General features: G+C 41.9%; 1 protein-coding gene across 6 annotated transcripts in view; it reads left to right on the forward strand.

The window, feature by feature from the left end:
* Window positions 1-18,547, forward strand: part of LOC139009144 (serine/threonine-protein phosphatase 2A 56 kDa regulatory subunit gamma isoform) — a 137,744-nt gene that overhangs the window by 74,076 nt on the left and 45,121 nt on the right. For all 6 annotated transcript variants that reach the window (XM_070413197.1, XM_070413205.1, XM_070413219.1 and 3 more), the window contains one exon: window positions 13,554-13,753. In XM_070413197.1, coding sequence (XP_070269298.1) covers window positions 13,554-13,753 — 200 coding nt within the window. The remainder of the gene's footprint in view (window positions 1-13,553; window positions 13,754-18,547) is intronic.

Raw genomic sequence — 18,547 nt, forward strand, 5'->3', positions numbered from 1 at the left:
TGCTGCAGCCCTGGGTCAGACGTCATGTGTTAAGAACCCAGAATTCATCATAAAAGAGCTTGTGTCCAGAAAGAACCCCTTGTATCTTTCTGAGACACAGAGAAAGGAAAAGGGGATATGAAATAGAAACTGAAAAGAATGTGTGCATATTTCCAGCATGTCCTTCCCTCAGCTCTACATTGTTCTGTCTGCTGGTAAACATATTCAAATTTTCAGAATCTTCCTTTGGCAGTTCCTTGTTCATCATATGTGATAAAATCAGCTATTTTTCCTGAAATGGTACCTGTCCTTATGCTTTAGATAATGAGCTATGTTGGTAACTGGTCACCATGTACATCAAGATTAATATTTAGTGTTTCACCAAAAGTGCTAGTCTAAGTGGAAGATGAAGTGATATGGATCCACCCAAGGTGTTGAACTCACTTGTCCAAATGGGGAGTGTCTAGCTCAGTGGTCAGCAAACTCATTAGTCAACAGAGCCAAATATCAACAGTACAACGATTGAAATTTCTTTTGAGAGCCAGATTTTTTAAACTGAAACTATATAGGTAGGTACATTGTTATTAACTTAATTAGGGTACTCCTAAGGCTTAGGAAGAGCCACACTCAAGGGGCCAAAGAGCCGCATGTGGCTTGCAAGCTGCAGTTTCCGACCACTGGTCTAGCTGTTCCTACAAGGCATTCCAGAAGGAGGTCTAAGCAGGAAACAGGGTCCTTGTCAACAAGTCAGGCTGTTTGGGGATTTATATCTTTATTAGAGGCCTGGTGCACTGATTCATGCACTGGTGGGGTCCCTCGGCCTGGCCTGTGGGGATCAGGCCGAAACCAGCTCTCTGACATCCCCCAAGGGTTCCCGGATTGTGAGAGGGCGGTTCGTGGGTGACACACCCCAGAATCGGGGTCCCTCCTCTCTGGTTCCAGGGTGTGTCACCCGAGAACTGCCGCTGCCAAGTCACTGCAGCTCAGCAGCTCCTGGGATGAACGCCTGTCCCCTGGTGGTCATTGCACGTCATAGCTACTGGTCAGACGGTTGCTTAGGCTTTTATGTTCCTAGGAGTCTGACACATCTTCATCTTTTCTTATTAAAAAGCCAAGGGCCCTAACCGGTTTGGCTCAGTGGATAGAGCGTCAGCCTGCGGACTCAAGGGTCTCAGGTTCGATTCCGGTCAAGGGCATGTACCTTGGTTGCGGGCACATACCCAGTAGGAAGTGTGCAGGAGGCAGCTGATCGATGCTTCTCTCTCATCGATGTTTCTAACTCTCTATCCCTCTCCGTTCCTCTCTGTAAAAAAAAACCAATAAAATATATATTTTTTTAAAAAGCTAAGGCTTCAAATTCAACTAAGATCGCTTGAGTTTCTCTTACATGTCAGCTGTCCCAGGAGATGAGGACATGTTTCTGAACATACATGTGGGTCCACAAGAGGTCATATAGCTTAAGGAACCTGGGGCTTAGATTGTCATGACTTCACCATCTTTTTACTATAGTGGAATCTAGACTAGAAATCATTTGTTTCTTCCAGGATACTTCTTCACTAAAAAATTCACTTGCCTTAAGAGCTTTACTGCGGAAACCAGTCTCTCCTGGCCTTCTCTTATCTCAGTGTGCCGCACTGCCTCCCCACCCAGTCCCTGGGGAGGATGCCAGTTCTCAGGGGCAAAGGGTGGGGCGAGCTAGACCTTGGCTCCAGTCACTGTTTTTTGAAATGGAAGTATCTGTCTTATAAAATTACACTGTAATTTTTGAGAAAGGGGCAGTGGGTGGGAGTTGGGGGCTGGGGGAGTTGTGAGGAAAGTGAATATCACCCCTTTCTATATGTACAAATAAAGGCGAGCTGAAGAATCACAGAAAAGCCGAAAGGGAGGGCAGATCTCTAATGTCCGAGGAGAGAGGAGAGAGCTTCAGGTTTGGGCAAACAACTTGGCTGTGGGATCTACACAAGATCTGCTCATCCTGAGCTGGTTTCCACCCCAAACTTGGCCCCTGATGGACTACAGAGTTAGGTTTAAAGGGAACACTCAATGGATTTTTAGCTACTGGTTGTCTCTGAGAAAACATTATTTTAAGATGAAAGTATCCATGTAGAAATTGCTGGCCAGCCTTACGTTGTTATCACATTTCTATGCAAATTAGCTTAGTAGGCAGGACTCCTGGGAAAGGGGCCAGAGTGCTGGGCACGGAGGAATGCTCCCTGTTTCTGACTCTTTCTCTTGGAACACTGGCTAACAGAAGCTCCATGCAGGTAGCAGCAATGGTGTTCTTCAACAGTGAGCGCTCCTGTCTGTTTTGAGTCACCACTGTCACTCCATCTCCTTGACATTAGGTCCTGTAGACAGTGCTCAGGGGCTCAGTGTTTATGAAATAACTAGAGGCCTGATGCATGAAATTTGTGCAAGGACCTTGGCCCCCCACCATTGAGGCTTTGTCCTAAAGGAAGGACTTCCGGAAGGACGTCAGGTCTAATTAGCATATTACACTTTCATTATTATAGATAACTGCTGAAGCCCAACCACAGTGTCTCCTCAAGTCTAACTGCTACCGAGCAGAGGGCAAACCATTCTAAGGGTTACTAAGAAGGAAGGAGACTACAGCTGTCAAGTGAAAGACACAACTTGATTTGGGGGACGTTCACTTGAAAAATGTATATGTTAGAACAGACAAACTGATACTTGCATTTTGACATTGAGAAGTTTATTGTCATTTTGAAGACCATTGAGTTAGGAATTAACTCAATTTTGAAATTATGTGGATATTAAGGGTCAGGGTAGAAGTTAGTCTTATAATACTTCAAATACATAAAGTGAATATTTCATTTAGTCATGTTCATCTTGCTTTCAAATTGTAGACGTTTAGATTTATAGGGTAGGAGTTCGTTGTTACCACACCTGAGGAACCAGAGCCCAGGCATGGTGGTTGCCTCCTGAAAAGACTGGGAAACTGGTTTCATGGACCAGCCTTCTCTTTCAAAGTAGATCTTCACGCTTCCAGCATCTTAATTTCAGTCCCTCAGTCCCTTCGGAACAGATCTTTCTTATTCCCAGGTCAGGTTGTATTGCTCATCTGTTAGAAGCCCTCTGTGATTCGGATCTCTCTACCCCTGGTACTGCTCACATTTCTCTATCAAAGTGCCTCTGGCTGTGAGAAAGATCCAGAGTGCTAAAATGCCTGTCACCAGCAGTTTCTTTGAAGACCTTGGTTTTATCTTGAGTTTTTGTAGACTTTGCATTCTACTCTACTACTTGTGAATATAAATAGGTTTTAAATTATGCGACCTCTTCTTCGTTAAATTACCTGAATTTGTTTCCTTCGGATTGATTTGTTCATTTAACAAATATTTGAGGTCCCACTGTGCTCAGCCGGTGTTAGCTATGAAGGCTCAAGTGGTGAACAAGACAAAGACCCTCCTCTGTGAGAATTTCTGATTAAGGATCCTGTATTATTAATTTAGACCTTGTGAAATAGAATCAGTAGTGTCCTAATTTAAGGTTCTGTCTTTTGGGGAGGAATCAATTTTCCAGGAAAAAGCACCCTATTTCATTTGTCCCATAACTCCAGGGCCCTCTGGTTTGAGAAGTGGGCTCCTATAGATAATATCTTCCCCTGAGGGGGCTTCGGTGCCTCCACAGCAGGCCTCAGCCTCTTGAAGCTGATGTGGCTCCTGCTCACTCTCCTCCAAAGCCAAGCTCAAGGGCCCCCAGGAAACGCTTCCGTCAACCTGCATCCCTGTCCCCCAGCCCCTGGATCCCTACTGTACCTCACATGTCTCGGTCATAGCATTTCTCACAGATTTTAGTTGTTTTCTTTTAGATCAAGTACAGTCATCCCTCCTTACCCACAGAGAGTATGTTCCAGTGTCCCCAGTGGGTGCCTGAAACTGTGGCTAGTACTGAACCCTACCTATACTATGTTTTTCCTTACCTACACCCCTATGATAAAGCTTAATTTATAAATTATGCACCCTAAGAGATTAATACTAGTGAATAATAAAACAGAACAATAATAGTATACCGTAATAACTATGTGAATGTGTTCTCTTGAAATATTGGTATTGTTCTTTTCTCACCCTCCATGAGATGACATGAGATAGTGTCTGTGTGATGAGATGAAGTGTGAGAATGACGTGGACACCGTGGCATAGTGTTAGACTGCTGTACAGCAGACTTGGACACCAGCTACATCAACACCACGACAGTTCATTTGATAACTGGGACAGCGCCTAAGTGACCAATGGGCTGGTAGCATATACAGCGTGAATATGCTGGACAAAGGGATCAGTCATGTCCTGGATGGGACAGAGTGGGACAGCGCAAGATTTTATCATACTACTCAGAGTGATGCACAATTTGAAACATGAATTGTTTAATCTCCGGAATTTTCAACAATATTTTTGGACCTCAGTCAGCCACAGATAACTGAAACTGCAGATAAGGGGGACTACTATATCATGGTTTAATTTATCTCTGTGTTGTCAATGTCTAGTAACAGTGCCTGGCATGCATGTTGGATAAATTTTTTAATTCCTTATGTTACAGGCTACATACTCAGGATTGGACATGTTTCCATGTCTCAGTTGCTTCACACCAGATGCATTAGATCTGATAAGCAAATCATACCCCCAATTTATATTATACATTTGGGATCATAATTGCTTATCTTAGAGAAAGAGGAAGAGGGAGAAACTTTATATAAATAAAAAATAATTAGAGATCACTTAGAACTTCACCTTGATTGGGAAATTTTTTTCACTTAAAAATAAAACACAACAATATCCAGAACTTAAATTCTTCAACATAAACACTATGTAGAGGAAGGAACGTTAGAAAATGTGTTGGGAGTGCACATGTGTGCATGTGTTTCAAGGTTAGTTTGGAGGTTTTCAGTGTTGATTCATCTAGAGCAGTGGTTCTCAGCCTTCCTAATGCCGCGACCCTTTAATACAGTTCCTCATGTTGTGGTGACCCCCCAATTTCATTCTTACAAATTGAACATAATTAAAGCATAGTGATTAATCACAAAAACAATATGTAACTATATATGTGTTTTCCGATGGTCTTAGGCGACCCCTGTGAAAGGGTCGTTCGACCCCCAAAGGGGTCGCGACCCACAGGTTGAGAACCGCCGATCTAGAGCATTGTGGAAAAGGCTTACATGTACATACAGTATGCCTGGGCTGTGGCATGGAGCAGCTCTAGGGGGACACCAACTGGTGACAGTGGATGCCTTTGGGAGAAAAGAGGGTGTTTTGGGGGGGGAGGGGTTGAGATATGCACATATTATGTAGCCTTTTTAATTTGAAATATAACTCACATACAGAAGCATATAAAACAAGTACAATGAATAATTATAAAGTAAGTGCTCATGTAACCACCAGCCAGACCAGGCACCCAAAAGCCCCCTCTAGGTACTGTCATAATGTCCACGTCATTCTCACACTTCATCTCATCACATAGACATTATCTCATGTCATCACAAGGAGGGTAAGAAAAGTATAATACCAATATTTCGAGAGAACACATTCACATAGTTATTAAAGTATACTATCATTGTTCTGTTTTCAGGATGCCATTTCTATGCTTTATGTAAATGAAATCATACTGAATTAATCCTTTTTATCTCCCCTCTTTCACTCAACAGTGTTTTGTAAGATTTATCCTTATTGTGTATAGCTGTACTTTATTCATCTCCGTAGTTTTGTACTATTGTAAGATATCCACTACTGATGGACATGGGGCTGCTGCGAACATTCTCTTACCTACGTTGTTGAGCACGTGTGTGAGCCTCACTGAGTGGGTTATGTGCCACAGCGCACATGTCTGCCCTGCACTCCACCCGACCTGCAGCCGCTCAGCACTGTGTGAACTCCTGCTCAGCGCCTCCCAGCACTGTGCATCCTCAGACTGTTAAATGATTGTCGATCTGTTGGGTGTCTAATGGTATCTCATTGTGGTTTCCATTTGCATTTCTCTAGTTATTAATGGGTGACGATCCTTTCATATGTGATTAGCCATTTGGGTACATTTTATGAAGTGCCTGGTTAAGACTTTTGCCTACTTCTCTCTTGGTACTCTGGATTTTTCTTACTGATTTTTTGGAAAAGTTAATATATTCTTCATATGAATTCGTTGGCTATATGTATTCAGGTAGTTCCCCTACTCTGTGGTTTGTCTTTTTATTCTTGGTGGTGTCTTGATGAAAAAAAAAAAAAGTTTGATTTTTTTATAATTCAATTTATCAATCTTTTAAAATTACTGTTTTTATGTCTTAAGTTCTTCTCTACCTCTTCTTTTACATAATAATTTTTCTATATTATTTTCTAAAAGCATTCAAGCTCTGTCTTTCAGATTTAAGTCCTAACCTTCCAGAAGCTTATATTTTATTTTTATATATAACTAGAGGCCCGGTGCACAAAATTCATGCACGGGAGGGAGGGGGTTCCCTCAGCCTGGCCTGTGCCCTCTCGTAGTCTGGGACCCCTCAGGGGATGTCTGCCTACTGGATCCCCCTGAGGATCGGGCCTGAGCCAGCAGGCGGACATCCCTGTCACAGTCCGGGGTCCCTCTCACAGTCTGAGACCCCCTCACTCCTTACCGCCCACCTGCTTACTGCTCCTTACCGCTCAGCTTGCTGTTCCTTAGTGCTGCTGAGGAGGCAGGAGGGGTTCCTGCCACCGCCACTGCGCTCACCAGCCGTGAGCCCAGCTTCTGGCTGAGCTGCGCTCCCCCTGTGGGAACGCACTGACCACCAGGGGGCAGCTCCTGAGTTGAGTGTCTGCCCCCTGGTAGTCATTGCGCATCATAGCAACCAGTCATTCCGCCAGTTGGTCGATTTGCATATTAAGGTTTTATTAAAAAGGATGTAATCCAACTTTTCTTTTCCTTCTTCCCCTCACCTCTCCTTTCCCCTTCCTTTTTCTCCCCTTATTTCTTTTCTTTTCCCTTTCTTTTCATCCCTGGGTACCTGCTTGTTCCAGCACCATATATTTAAAGACGGGCCTTTTTTCACTGCTCTGTAATCCACTTGTCATAAGTCATGTATCCACATGCACACAGGCCTGTTCTGGACTGTGTTCTCTGTGGCATTTCAGGCTTGGCTGTTTTCATTATTGAAGCTTTACAGTTAGTCTAGATTTCTGGAACAGCAAGCCTCCCCCCCCCCCCCCCCCCTCCCAAACACACTCTCTGTTGTTCTTTTGCCAGGGTCCTGGCAAGTGTTGACCCTTTGTATTTCCATGTACATTTTGGAATCCACTTATCCAGTTGCATGGTCTCTGTTGAGATATAGGGATTGGGATTGCACTGAATCTGTAGGTCAGTCCCTTCATCTGGAAAGTGTTAATCCACAGAGCCCTAGTGCAAGCATCGAACTCAGTGTTGAAGCAGTAAGAGCTTCCCTGGAAATGGGCAAGAGGTGAGGATGCTGCTCTGGCCACTTCCTCACAGCTCAGGCAAGCAGCCAAACAGTGGTGGCATTTGCAGATGAAATGACAATATACACAGAAAACCAGAGGATTGACAGATACTTCTTAGGATTAAGGCTAAGCAAGCTAGCTGGATACAGAAGTGATAACCAAAATCATTTTTTTTATATTGCAGCAGCAGCTAGAAAATTGTCTTTTTAAAGATACTCTATTTACAATAGCATCAGAACATTACAAATACCTAAGAATAAATCTAAAAAATTATGTGTTGTGGGAAATATAAAAGCCATGAATAGTTGAGACATGGAGCAGAGCAAGGCAAAGGACTGAGTCTGATAGGCAGTAAGTCTTATTCTAAGGCTCTGTGGTACAGGTGCGGGGAGCAGTGACCACTACCAAAGAGTGCCCACCCCTGCAGACATGTGTCTAGGCCAGAGGACACACAGGAAATGGGGAAGTGGTCAGTACAGTAAATGGTGGGTGAATTTTCTCTTTCATAAACAAAATCATGTTGCCAAACATTGTTTTCCTAGTGGGGGAAACTTGCCATCTGCTAAGTTCCCTCATATAGGAAATGAAGTTAAGTGGAATTTAGTGCATTTTAATGAAGAATACCAAATTTACTCCAGACTGTTAGTAGTTGGATATAACTTTATTCCTGTTCACTTTGTACTAAGAATAAATGTATTAGAAAAACAAGATGACACACAGCTGAAGGTTTGGCTCTTTGCTTTGGAGAGATTGCTGGTTTGTTTTCATTTACTGTCAGAGGCCCCACGCACTGAGCTCTTGGGAAGGCAGAGTGAACACTCAGATGAGGATGCTGATATGTGGTCTCCGTGAAAATCAAGCTGCTTCCACTGCTTAGCCAATAGCATGTGGGTGACCAGGCAGCGTACCCGTGGACATCTCCTGAGTTGGCATCCTCTAGGCCCGTAGTGTTTGCAGCTCTGTCTCTGTTTCGTTGGGGTCACGGTTATTTGGGGAAAGCCACCATCTCTGTACCAGAACAGCCTGGTTCTGCTATCTTTGTGCAGCTGTCCTGCAGAGATCTGGTCCTTTTGTATCTTGGAGTGTTTCTTTTCATCACCAAAACTCATCATGTGGAAGTGGGCGTGGCTTTTTTTTTTTTTTTTAATTCTGTCACAAACGGAGTATGCATGGTGTCTCTTCATATATACCGACAGTTTGGTAATTCAGCCTTATGATATTACGGTGTCTTATGTCATGTCGGTCAGTCTCTCTGGAAGTGTTGTACACGTTGCTTGCAGCACCTGTGCAGATGGTGTGATATGATTGGCCGTTTTGGATTGCCGTGTACAAACTGTGGGGCTCCTTACTGCCTCTCATGGTCTCCAGACTCGATCGCACATGTTTGGCTGCAGAGCAGTCTCAAGCACACACCTCCAGCATGTATCAGTTTATATAGTAAACTAGTGGCCCAGTGTTTACATAGTAAACTAGTGTGTTGGGGGGGGAGGGGGGGCGTGTCCCTCAGCCCGGCCTGCACCCTCTCCAATCTGGGATCCCTCTCGAAATCTGGGACCGCTGGCTCCTAACCGCTCACCTACCTGCCTGCCTGATGGCCCCTAAGCACTCTGCCTGCCAGCCTGATCAACCCCAACTGGCCCCCTTCCGGCCTGATCACCCCTAACTGCCCACCCCTGCCAGACTGATTGCCCCCAACTGCCCGCCCCCCCCCCCCCCCCCGCCAGCCTGCTCGCCTGCAACGTCCCCCCACCCCCCGCTGGCCTGATCACCCCTAACTGCCTCTGCCTCCGCCCTGCCACCATGGCTTTGTCCAGAAGGTCTCCAGGTCTAATTAGCGTATTACTCTTTTATTAATATAGATATAGATGTTAGCACCTCTGACTTTTTTATTTTTTTGTAGCAGAAAAAAATAAAGTGGAAGTTTGTTGTCACCTTGGGTAACTGGGGCTTGCCCCCACATTGGAGATCAGAAGTCAGTGGAACAAGCCCACTCTGTGTAGCTTGCTCAGTGCTACTGATGCACTGTGGGACCAGGAACACCTACCGAGCCAGAAATGGGTGCTCCCTTCTGCTCTAATGGTAACACCTTCATTAAGCTTCCGTTCACCATTTGTTAACTACAGAATTCCCTTTAGTAAAATATGTTTTTAAAAGAATATATGTGAATTCTTAAATCCACTTTCTTTGTGTTATTTCTGATGCTATGGTCAGTCTTCTTCCCTTCACACCCTACAGTTTTTGCACAAGGATGCCCATACATTTTGCTCCTGATATTAAGGATTGGCCTTGAAATAATTAGAAAGTATCCCAAGTTCACCATAGCAAATCAGTGAAAACGCCAGGGGTGGGAGGGTAAAGAGACTTATACAAACCTAAGATGCTTGTGGTAGTATTTGTGTAGAAGAATGTTACAGCTCTTAACTTTAAAAATAATAAGAGGAAGTATTAATTAATATTGAGACTATTAGCCTAAACTGTGATAGCCTCTTTTATGTTCCTCTTTCTGTAAGATCAGTAGTTTCAACATAGTGTTGGACTTTTGGTGGTGTCATGGGACTTTTCCTGGCAGGTGTCCTTTTTACACCCCTTTCTAGTTCAAGAACCTGTCTGTGAGCCACTCCAACAGGCTGCACTTGAGTATGTTTTGGAACAACTGTGTCAAGGTTATTACTCTGTGTACAATTTAAAATTAAAGTAAGCCACTATTATTCATGGGAAGAATTCAAAAATCATTTTTTAAATTCTGCTCCAAGAGGTAATTGGAAGAGTTGGGTCAATACGAGCCAGGCAGTCTTGGATACCAAGCACAGAAGTGTAATATACCAAGTATCAGTCCTGGTTAGTTTCTCTCATTTGGTTCCCATAACATGGGTCATCGAAGGAGTCGAGTACAGGTTATGTTCTGCCATACCTCTTTACCTCCTTCAAGATTAGCAGTGCTAACTTATAAAGCTTTTTTTTTTAATTACAGAAATAACTCATTTATACTGTTAAAACAGCAGAATACATTAAGGCCGAAAGCCTATTCTTTCACCACCTGCACTGGTTTTTACTCCCCAGTGGTGCAGTCCTATTAACGCAGCAGAAAGTAAGACTTTTTCAATGCACTGACCAATAAGAAGCTAAATTCAGTGGCATTCAGAACACATATGGAAATATCTAACAGGGATTAGGGATGTTATTATCGTTGTGCTCAATTTGATTATTATGATACAGTGTTTTTTTTAAATCGTGAAATTGTAAAAAATAGCCAAATGAGGTTTCAAAAAGTAAAGAGAGCCCATGAGATAATAATCACAAACTTTGATAAACTATAAACAAAAATAGTACAGTAACATCTTCACTGTTTGGAACCTTGGAAAAGTTTATATAATTTCTACAAATTTGATATTTTCTTGCCTTTTTTGAGGAATTTTTAAATACAAATTTTATGGGGGACAGGAGGATTTTAATCTGCTCTACTTCTTAATTATAATGGATTTGTTTTAGTGTTTTGGTGACAACTGAGTCTCCTTTTGTGAATGTCGGTTACTGTCCTGTGTTTAAAAGTGGCTGGTGCTTTCAGGACCTTTTAGTGCATGTAAGACTTAGATGCCTGAAATGACCCCACATCATCTTGCCTTCCGATGCCCTCGTGTTAGAGTATATTGTCACGTCTGTGCTGTGCCACTGAGCGATGTGGTGGCCGTGAGCAAGGCATTTGGGCTCTCAGTGTGTGTGTGCTCTCATCTCCACATGGTAAGCGGTGTCTGCCTGGCACTGTCCTTATAAGGCCCATGGAGTGTGCTTAGAGGGCTCACCTGTCACTTCTTAGAAGCCACGCTGAGAGTGTCATGGGTGTCAGGGTGGCCCTTAGGGGTACAGGCTTCCCTGCAGTGCCAAGAACGTGAGAATACCCAAAGGTTCCAGATATACAAGCTGTGACTACAAAATGAGCTCATAAGGTAATCCTGCAAACTAGAGACTGAACAAAGGGTATCAAAGTGAGTGAGGGTTGAAGTCAGGCAAGGAGGCCATTCAGAAAATGAAAGCTTTTCATTGGAAAAGGCTGGGTGTTTTAATGTTAAGAGACCCAAACAAACATTATAGTGACGTTACTCATTTAAAATGGTTGCATAGTCACTGAGTAATTACACTATTTATGAATCAAGTTTTTATTCCCGTGGTCTTATAAGTATCCTGTAGGCCTTAATACCCTTGCCCTGCTGCACGCAGTACAGGAAGTAAGGGAACCAGAGTTGTCCACAAAGTGGTTCGATTCAGGCTTGGGCATGAGGGGACAGAGCTGAAAAATATCATAACCTGGCACCTGCCCTCCAAAAGTGTCTAGTTGGGGAAGATAGCTACCTGTTTAGAGCACCAGGAAGTGCTGAGTGGCTAGCTCAGAGTAACACATATGCTCTAACTTGGAAAGAAGGAGAGGCCTGTAGAAGAACCCTGAGCAGGAGGTGGACAGTTAAGGTTGGAAAGAGGAGCCAGAGGGCTCAGTGGGAAGAGGTGGTGATCCCAGCGATGGAAGCCCTGTGGGCATGCCCTGGGCGCAGGCTGGTGTGGGCAAGTGGTCTCAGCACCTTCCGTCTCAGGACCCCTTCACACTAGGGAAAAGTATATAGGATTCCAAAAAGCTTTTGTGATGTGGGTTTAGCTACCAATATTGACCATATTTGAAATTAAGCCACACAAAAAAGGTTTAAGCATTATTCACTAATTCATTACTAAAATGACTAACCTATTGCATGTGAACAGAAATAATATACTGTTATGAAAATAGCCATGTTTTCTAAAACAACTCTAATGAGAGGGCAGCAGTTTTTTTGTTTTTGTGTGGGGTTTTTTTTTTTCAAATCTTTAATGTCTGGCTTCATAGGAGATAGCTGGATTCTCCTGGGTGCCTCTGAGTTCCGTTTGGGTTGAAGTGTAGGAAGGCTTGACTGGGAAGAGGAGTATTTTAATAGCTTGTTCAGATTGTTGTGGATGTTTTCTTTGGTATTACACCAAAGCTTAACAATAGGTAGTTTCTTGAAGGAACCTGCAATGTGGAATCTAAAACCATATTAATAAGCTGTCTGTACATTTCATCACATTAAAATCCAGAGGACTATCTTGCACTTTGAATGGCTCTTTTGTCCTTGAATGATATTGAAACACCATTTATTGATCCCTTGGAAAATACTGATCACTGAGTTACACAAATCTTCTAAGGCAGTTGGCAAATCATGGATAGATTTCACTGCCTGTATCAATAAACCCCATTGTTAGTATCCCCCTGATCTCATCCTCATCCCGGGGAAGCTGTCAAACTCGCCCTGGCAGATCGCTTTCCAAGCTTCCCGGAATTCTGGAAAGACATACAGAGTTCCATTACTTTCCAACCCTACATTGACCCTCTAGACCTATTTCTTAATCTTGTATCATCCTAAAGGATAAATGGAATCAATGTGTAAAGACGTGGAAAGCTTTTAGATGGCACCTGACCCAGGTGAGCACTCAGTAAATAGTAGTGATTGTTGTTATTTGCACTTTTCTGTGTCGCTGTCATCATATGTAACATGTGTTGACCATAGCCCAAAAAGAGGAGTGGAAGGTGCTTTGTGGAGCACCAGGGTACAGGCTCCTGCTTGGTGTGTGCAACAGCTCATTTGGGCAAGCTTCAGACTTCCCCTGTAGGTTACAGCAGCAGCAGACCTGAGGGAACGTCTTTCGTCTTTCGTGTGGCCTTTTCTTACCTTGCCTGCACCTGTGACCAGTTGTCATGTTGGTGTGAATGTCCATGCCCCTCACCGCCTCCTCCTCATTTGCCTCTTGTTCCATTGCTCACATGGTACTGGCATGTGGTGACTGGTGCTCAGATAATATTCAAATGAATGCATTTAGAGGGAATTGGTTTTGAACAGCACTCAACGTGGTTTTAGACTTAAGAAGTATAGAAATTTTATCATATGAAGCATATGATCTGAGCAGTGACTAGTGTGTTTTTTTTCTTCTCATTTATTTAAGGAATATTTAACCTCTATTCACCGCATCCCATCTCTTTTTTTCTTGAATATCTATTCAGACTAAAAATAGTGAACAGCTTAAAGTGTTTCACAGTAATTTGGGGTTAAACATTTTTGTGATCAGTATACTTTGCTTTCTGCTTTTCAGATGTTCCTCCTCCTGAACAAGAGAAGCTTTTTATCCAGAAGTTACGTCAGTGTTGTGTCCTCTTTGACTTTGTTTCCGATCCACTAAGTGACCTAAAGTGGAAGGAAGTAAAACGAGCTGCTTTAAGTGAGATGGTGGAATATATCACCCATAACCGGAATGTGATCACAGAGCCTATCTACCCAGAAGTGGTCCATATGGTAAGTGATTCCAACCTAACCAGCATGTCCCAACCCTGAGCTACGCCAGGACTCTGACATCTTAGAATAAGCTGAGATACTGGAGCCTAACACAGCACTTCCCACAAAAAAGTCCTCCTGTTCCAGAGTTTGTACTTGCACCTTGAAGAATGGAAATCTTTGCAATGTGCCCTGGATTATCATAATGATAACAGTGAGGGAAATAGGGTGCCTTCTAGGGACCCATTGAAGAGTTCATTTATTTAATCCTCACAGTCACCAAATGGGGTAGAAATATTAGAATTTTTATTTCTACTTACTATGTTATCCTCTTCAAATTTTTGTGTGTGTTTTAACATACATAACCTTAGTATAATAATGCCCATACATAATATAGAAGTAAATATGTTCTCCATACATGTACAGGAAAATTCTAGTGGTGGGTTCAGTGCAGATAGTGATAGGACCCAGCTGGTATCAGGATAGTCCATCCTGATTGGCTGAGCCGGCCTCCATCTGTCAGTGCCATGTCAAGACACACCCAACTCTGTCCTACAGTTAACTCATGGCTGGTTTCATTCCGCCCCCAAATCTCAGTCCTCTGCTGTCTCCTACTTTACAGCCTGTTTCAGGTTCTTTGCATTGACCTTAGTGGGTACCACCTGGAAACATTTCATACGAGGCCTAAAGTTATTAAAACTTACTGTTTGGCACTGAACTCGTTTCTCATTCTTTTTGAATTATTGCTATTTTATCTGCCTTTGAAATTAGTAGTCCTCAGCTATTAGGGAGTCCTTGTTGCTTAAGATAAAATTTTAAATTCTTATTTTCATTGAACTCCTTACATTCAGTGATTCTCTCCCCTCTCCCCTCGCTCAAAGCTATATATTTCAGAATTGACTAGACTTATTGACCTAAAATGTGTTTATTTCTCACTTTTATATGTTTGCTTTGGAAAAGAAGATGAAAATGATGTTATTTTTGTACTTCACAATCTATTATGTCAGGAATTGAGATCATCTTGACTATCCTATATAATAAAAGGGTAATACAGTAGGTCCTCAGGTTACATCGGAGATCCGTTCCTACGGCTTGACGTAACACGATTTTCGCCGTAAGTCGGAATCCACCTACATTAGCACCTACGTCACTCACATGGAGCACATACACAGCAGTAATGAAGTGAAACAGTAAAAAAATTAAAAGAAAGATAACAATTCCTGACCTTGTAGTAAATAAATCATAAAAAACATAAAGCACATATGTACATACGTTGAAATGATGGAACTTTTTTTATTTTTATAAATAAATGGGAGATGGCGACGTAACCACAAAACGATATATGTCGAGTCTGACATAACCCGAAGACTGTCTGTATGCAAATCGAACGAACAGGGCAACAACCAGTAGTTATGACGTGCATTGACCACCAGGGGGCAGACACTCAACACAGGAGCTGCCCCCTGGTGGTCAGTGTGCTCCCATAGCTGGAGCACCGCTCAGCCACAAGCCGGGCTGATGGCTGGCAAGCGCAGCGGTGAGTGGTGGGAGCCTCTCCCGCCTCCGTGGCAGTGCTGAGGATGTCCAACTGATGGCTGCTGGACCGTGAAAGGGTGCAGGCTGGGCTGAGGGACCCGCCCCCTCCCAGTGCACAAATGTCATGCACTGGGCTCTAGTTTTAATATATTATTGTTAACTCTTTAAAGTTCCAAATTTATCAGTGTATTGTCAGACTAGGGCTGTGAAGGCCGAGTAGGTTCCTTCCCCAAACTCACACCTGAAGAATAGTCACAGGTACATATACTGAATGGTAAATACTCTAAAACCTTACCCATTTACATTAAGGAAAATTGGGGAATATCTTTTTCTCTTACTAATTTCAATTCTCAATTACTTTGGAAAGCCTCCCAAACTCCAGAATCACAAAGAAAAATCTCTGATATTTTCTCCTCATACTGTTATATTTTCTTGTTCACAATACACTTTATAATCCTCCTGGAATTTTTTTTTTTTTTTAGATAATACTGTGACTTTTATTTATTTTTTTAATCTTTTTTTTCTTTCTTTTTTTAAATTGTTTTATTGCTTAAAGTATTACAAAGAGTATTACATATGTCTCCTTTTTTTCCCGCCCTTGACAATCCCCTGGCCTCCCCTACCCCCCAGTGTCTTATGTCCATTGGTTATGCTTATATACATGCATACACGTCCTTCGGTTGATCTCTTACCCTCCCCTCCTGCCCCCCAACCCTCCCCGGCCTTCCGGCTGTAGTTTGACAGTCTGTTCGAGGCTGCTCTATCTCTGTATCTATTTTTGTTCATCAGTCTATGTTCATTATATTCCACAACTGAGTGAGATCATGTGATATTTGTCTTTCTCCGACTGGCTTATTTCACTTAGCATAGTGCTCTCCATGTCCATCCATGCTGTTGCGAATGGCAAGAGTTGTGGGTCTGATCCCTGGTGTGAGGCGTGCAGGAGGCAGCTGATCAGTGTTTCTCGCTCTCGCTTCCTCTCTTCCTAAAATCAATAAAAACATTTTTTTAAAAAGATAGAGAATAGTCATTACCCTTCCAATAAAGTGCTATATGCTACTCCTTTGTAATCAGGCCTTTCCCTTCTCCATTGTCCCTGACCACCACCCATCTGTCCTCCAGTCCTGTCATTTTGTCTTTTCCAAAATGTCATATAAATGGAGTCTGGCTTCTTTCACTTGGCATAATGTGTTTGAGAGTCATTCATGATGTTGATGTATAAATAGTTCATTCCTTTTCATTGCTTGGTAGTTTCTCATTTTATAGAAGTACCAGAGTTTATCCATTTTCTAGTTGAGGAAAAGTTGGATTATTTCGAGTTTTTGGCAATAAAACTATTATAAATATCCATGTATAAGTTTTGGACATAGGTTTTTATTTTACTTGGGTAAACAAGAAGGCGTGGGATTGTTGGTCATATTGTAAGTGTATGTTGAACTTTCTGAGAAACCACCAAACTGTCACAACGTGGCTGACCCGTCTTTGCACTCCCACCCGCAGTGTGTGAGTTCTGGTGGCTCCACAGCCTCGTCAGCATTTGGTGTCATCAGTCCATTTGTTTCAACTTGGCTTTCATTTGCATTTCCCGATTCATTATTGATGCTGGGCATTCTGTCCTGTGCTTATTTATCATTTGTGTATCTTCCTTGGTAAGGTGTCTATCCAGATCCTTTGCCGGGGTTTTAATTAGCTTGTTTTCTTGTTACTGAGTTTGAGACTTCTTTACATAGTCTGGGTAGAAATTGTTTGCTAGTTATGTGATTTGCAAATATTTTCTCCATCTGTGGGTTGTCTTTTTACATTAACAGTGTCTTTTACAAAGTTTTTCACTTAAATAAAGTCTAATTTATTATTTGTTTCTTTCACGAGTAGTACTTTTGTTATCACATCTAAGAAGTCTTTGTCTAACCCAAGTTCACAAAGATTTTCTTCTAAAAGTGTTACAGTTCTGTATTTCACATTTAGGTCCATGATCCACTTTGAGATTCATTTTTTTGGTATGTGGATGTCCAGATATTCTATTTGTGGAAAACTGTTGAAAAGATTAACCATCCTCCTTTGAATTGCCTTTGCACCTCTCTCAACAATCATTTGACCATATTTGCAAGTTTTTATTCTGTTCCATTGATCTAGGAATCTATTCACTGATACTATATTGTCTTCATTATTGTCGCTTTATAGTAAATATTGAGATCAGGTAGTATGAATTCTCCCACTCTCTTCCAAAAATGTTTGTCTGTTCTAATTATTTTAACTTTACATATAAATTTTAGAACCAACTTGTCATTATCTACAAAATATCCATCAGGGGTTTTGATTGGATTGCATTGAATATGTAGATTTGGAGAGAATTGATAGCTTAACAATATTGAATCTTTCCGTCTATGAGCACAGTGTATCTCCCCATTTTGCTCTTCTTTGTTTTATAGTTTTCAGCATGCAGATCTGACATGTATCGTTTTAGACCAGGGGTGGGCAAACTTTTTGACTCGAGGGCCACAATGGGTTCTTAAACTGGACCGGAGGGCCGGAACAAAAGCATGGATGGAGTGTTTGTGTGAACTAATATAAATTCAAAGTAAACATCATTACATAAAAGGGTACGGTCTTTTTTTTTTTTTTAGTTTTATTCATTTCAAATGGGCCGGATCCGGCCCACGGGCCGTAGTTTGCCCACGGCTGTTTTAGACTCATAAGTAAGTTTTTTATTTTTGGGTACTGTTGTAATTGAGGCTGTTTATTTTCTATTTCTAATTGTTTATTGTCTATTTTTTCTTGAAGTTCTATCAGGTTTTACTTCATGTTATTTGGTATAAATATTAGTATTATTTATTAGTTGAATTAACTCTTTTATCATTATACAATGATCTTCTTTATCCCTGATGATATTATTTACTCCAAAATCTATTTTGTCTGATGTTACTGTAGCCACTCCAGCTCTCTCTTGACTAGTGTTAGTGTGATATGTCTTTTTCCACATTTATTTTTTTGGTTGGGTGTTGCTTTTTTATTCAGTCAGACAATCTCGACCTTTTGATAAGAGCGTTCAAGCCATTTACTTTCAATGTGAGTATTGATGTGTTAAGTTGAAATCTGCCATCTTGCTATATTTTTTCTATTTGTCCCATCTGTTCTCTGTTCCCTTTTTCTTTTGTTCTGCTTTCTTTTAGGTCAGCTGGGTACTTCTTATGATTCCATTTTATCTCCTTTGTTGGCTTTTTAACTATAACTGTTATTGTTTGATCTCATTTATTTAACTTTTCTCGAATACATCTTTAA

The sequence above is a fragment of the Myotis yumanensis genome, unplaced genomic scaffold (assembly GCF_028538775.1).
Source record: "Myotis yumanensis isolate MYYU_CA2020_CCGP unplaced genomic scaffold, mMyoYum1.0.hap1 SCAF_1, whole genome shotgun sequence".
Classification (NCBI taxonomy): domain Eukaryota; kingdom Metazoa; phylum Chordata; class Mammalia; order Chiroptera; family Vespertilionidae; genus Myotis; species Myotis yumanensis.